The 3,867-nt window shown below is 65.4% G+C and overlaps 1 protein-coding gene across 1 annotated transcript in view; it reads right to left on the bottom strand.

Moving 5' to 3' along the window:
* OTOF (otoferlin) overlaps positions 1–3,867 on the bottom strand; it is a gene marked incomplete at its 3' end in the record, with an annotated part of 29,895 nt that overhangs the window by 6,190 nt on the left and 19,838 nt on the right. Inside the window, exon 10 of the mRNA XM_017839736.1 lies at positions 341–441. Within this exon, the coding sequence (XP_017695225.1) occupies positions 341–441 (101 nt within the window). The remainder of the gene's footprint in view (positions 1–340; positions 442–3,867) is intronic.

Raw genomic sequence — 3,867 nt, 5'->3', positions numbered from 1 at the left:
ACAGGGAAGGTGACAGGGAAGGGACACAGGGAAGGGTGACAGGGGAGGTGACAGGGAAGGGCGGCTGGGAAGGGTGACAGGGAAGGGACAGAGGGAATGGACACAAGGAAGGGACACAGGGAAGGTGGCACAGAAGGGTGACAGGGAAGAGTGGTTGGGAAGGGTGACAGGGAAGGGTGACAGGGAAGGGACAGAGGGAAGGGACACAGGGAAGGGACACAGGGAAGGGCTCAGGGGTGGGTGTCCCCTCATCCCAAGGACAGGGCAGGCTGAGCTGACCCCCCCGGGGTCTGGGGCCCTGCCCCATGTCCCCTGTGCCCCCCGTCCCCGTGTCACTCACTGGCAGCCCCCGCTCAGCTCCTCCAGGACCCCTCGGAGCCGCCGCTCCGGGTGCGGCTTCTCCGTCTTGATCATCTCCTGCACGTCGTTGAGCCCTTCCTCCTGCGGAATTCCCAGCGATCGGATCCGGCCCCCGGCTCGGGGCCGTGGGAGAGGCCCCAAACCCCCTGGGATGGACCCTCTGCCCAGCCCGCCCTGCCCCTGCCCGTGGGGAGCTCTCCCAGGGGCTCCTTGGGAATTAACTGGGGCTGGGAATTGGGAAATGACAGGAATTTTGGGTGGGAAGGGAATGACAGGATTTTTGGGTGGGAAGGGACTTGGAAGATCATTTAATTCCCGCACCCTGCAGCAGGCAGGGACACCTCTCATCATCCCAGGGGGCTCCAACCCGGCCTTGGACACTCCCAGGGATCCAAGGGTAGCCACAGCTTCTCTGGGAATTCCAGCCCAGCCCCTCCCCACCCTCCCAGCCAGGAATTCCTTCCCAGTCTCCCATCTCTCCCTGCCCTCTGGCAGTGGGATCCATTCCCTGGGTCCTGTCATTCCAGCCCTTGTCCCCAGTCCCTCTCCAGCTCTCCTGGAGCCCCTTCAGGCTCTGGAATGTTCTCCAAGCTCTCCCTGGATCCTTCTCTTCTCCAGGCTGTGCCACATGAGGGGTTGGGGACACTGGGCTGTGACCCTCGAGGGTTGGGGACACCAGGCTGTGACCCCCAAGGGTTGGGGACACCAGATTGTGACCCCCAGGGGCCCTGACAACTGGGGACACCAGGCTGTGACCCCCAAGGATTGAGGACACTGGGCTGTGACCCCTGAGGATTTGGACACCGGGCTGTGACCCCTGAGGACTGGGGACACCGGGTTGTGACCCACAGGGTCCCTGACAACTGGGGACATCGGGCTGTGACCCCCAAGGATTGGGGACACCGGGCTGTGACCCACAGAGACCCTGAGGGTTGGGGACATCGGGCTGTGACCCCCAAGGATTGGGGACACCGGGCTGTGACCCNCCACCCTCCCAGCCAGGAATCCCTTCCCAATCTCCCATCTCTCCCTGCCCTCTGGCACTGGGATCCATTCCCTGGGTCCTGTCCCTCCATCCCTTGTCCCCAGTCCCTCTCCAGCTCTCCTGGAGCCCCTTTAGCCTCTGGAATGTGCTCCAAGCTCTCCCTGGATCCTTCTCTTCTCCAGGCTGTGCCACATGAGGGGTTCACCCCTCCAGCTCAGGTGACAAAACCTCCCCACGTCCCCTTTGCTGGGGGCACTGGGCTGTGACCCTGAAGGGTTGGGGACACTGGGCTGTGACCCCTGAGGGTTGGGGACACTGGGCTGTGACCCTGAAGGGTTGGGGACACCAGGCTGTGACCCACAGAGGCCCTGAGGGCTGGGGACACAGGGCTGTGACCCCAGAGGGTTGGGGACACCGGGTTGTGACCCCCAGGGGCCCTGACAACTGGGGGCACCAAGTTGTGACCCACAGAGGCCCTGAGGGTTGGGGACACCAGGCTGTGACCCCTGAGGGTTGGGGACACCGGGCTGTGACCCCCGAGGACTGGGGACACCGGGTTGTGACCCACAGGGTCCCTGACAACTGGGGACACTGGGCTGTGACCCCTCAGGGTTGGGGACACCGGGCTGTGACCCCCGAGGACTGGGGACACTGGGCTGTGACCCACAGGGGCCCTGAGGGTTGGGGACACCAGGCTGTGACCCCTGAGGATGGGGGACACCGGGCTGTGACCCCTGAGGATGGGGGACACCGGGCTGTGACCCCTGAGGATGGGGGACACTGGGCTGTGACCCACAGGGGCCCTGAGGGTTGGGGACACCGGGCTGTGACCCCTGAGGATGGGGGACACTGGGCTGTGACCCACAGGGGCCNGGATTGGGGACACCGGGCTGTGACCCACAGAGACCCTGAGGGTTGGGGACATCGGGCTGTGACCCCCAAGGATTGGGGACACCGGGCTGTGACCCCTGAGGACTGGGGACACCGGGCTGTGACCCTCAGGGGCCCCAACAATTTGGGACATGGGGCTGTGACCCTCCGAGGATTGAGGACACTGGGCTGTGACCCTGAAGGGTTGGGGACACTGGGCTGTGACCCTGAAGGGTTGGGGACACCAGGTTGTGACCCCCAAGGATTGAGGACACTGGGCTGTGACTCTCAAGGATTGAGGACACCAAGCTGTGACCCACAGAGGCCCTGAGGGCTGGGGACACCAGGCTGTGACCCCCGAGGGTTGGGGACACCGAGCTGTGACCCCTGAGGACTGGGGACACCGGGTTGTGACCCACAGGGTCCCTGACAACTGGGGACACCGGGCTGTGACCCCCGAGGACTGGGGACACTGGGCTGTGACCCACAGAGGCCCTGAGGGTTGGGGACACCAGGCTGTGACCCCTGAGGACTGGGGACACCGGGCTGTGACCCACAGGGGCCCTGAGGGTTGGGGACACCAGGCTGTGACCCCAGAGGGTTAGGGACACCGAGCTGTGACCCCTGAGGACTGGGGACACCGGGTTGTGACCCACAGGGTCCCTGACAACTGGAGACACCGGGCTGTGACCCCTGAGGGTTGGGGACACCGGGCTGTGACCCCCGAGGACTGGGGACACTGGGCTGTGACCCACAGAGGTCCTGAGGGTTGGGGACACCAGGCTGTGACCCCCGAGGACTGGGGACACNACACTGGGCTGTGACCCACAGGGGCCCTGAGGGTTGGGGACACCGGGCTGTGACCCCTGAGGATGGGGGACACTGGGCTGTGACCCACAGGGGCCTTGAGGGTTGGGGACACCAGGCTGTGACCCCTGAGGGTTTGGGACACTGGGCTGTGACCCCTGAGGGTTGGGGACACCAGGCTGTGACCCCTGAGGGTTGGGGACACCAGGCTGTGAGCCCTGAGGATTGAGAACACTGGGCTGTGACCCCCAAGAGCTGGGGACATGAGGCTGTGACCCCCAAGAGGCTCCAAGGGCTGGGGACACCAGGCTGTGACCCCCAGAGGCCCCGATGACCTCCTGGGATTGTCCCCTGGGGCTGGAAAACCTCCCCCATTCCCAGCCCAGCTCTCCTGGCCGTGCCTGTCCCCGCTGAGTGACCAGGGGGTGGCACAGGCAGCCCANCTGTGACCCCCGAGGACTGGGGACACTGGGCTGTGACCCACAGAGGTCCTGAGGGTTGGGGACACCAGGCTGTGACCCCCGAGGACTGGGGACACCGGGCTGTGACCCCTGAGGATTGACAACACTGGGCTGTGACCCCCAAGGGCTGGGGACATGAGGCTGTGACCCCAAGAGGCTCCAAGGGCTGGGGACACCAGTCTGTGACCCCCAGGGGCCCCGATGACCTCCTGGGATTGTGGCTGTGACCCACAGGGGCCCCGATTGACCTCCCCTGGGGCTGGAAAACCTCCCCCGTTCCCAGCCCAGCTCTCCTGGCCCTGCCTGTTCCCACTGAGTGACCAGGGGGTGGCACAGGCAGCCCAGGCTGTGCCCTGTGCCCCCCCCATGCCTCGGATGTACCCC

The sequence above is a fragment of the Lepidothrix coronata genome, unplaced genomic scaffold (genome assembly GCF_001604755.1).
Source record: "Lepidothrix coronata isolate B3197 unplaced genomic scaffold, Lepidothrix_coronata-1.0 Scaffold473, whole genome shotgun sequence".
NCBI classification, from domain to species: Eukaryota; Metazoa; Chordata; class Aves; order Passeriformes; family Pipridae; genus Lepidothrix; species Lepidothrix coronata.
Note: the sequence above shows the minus strand (reverse complement) of the source record. Positions and strands in the feature narration are given on the sequence as shown.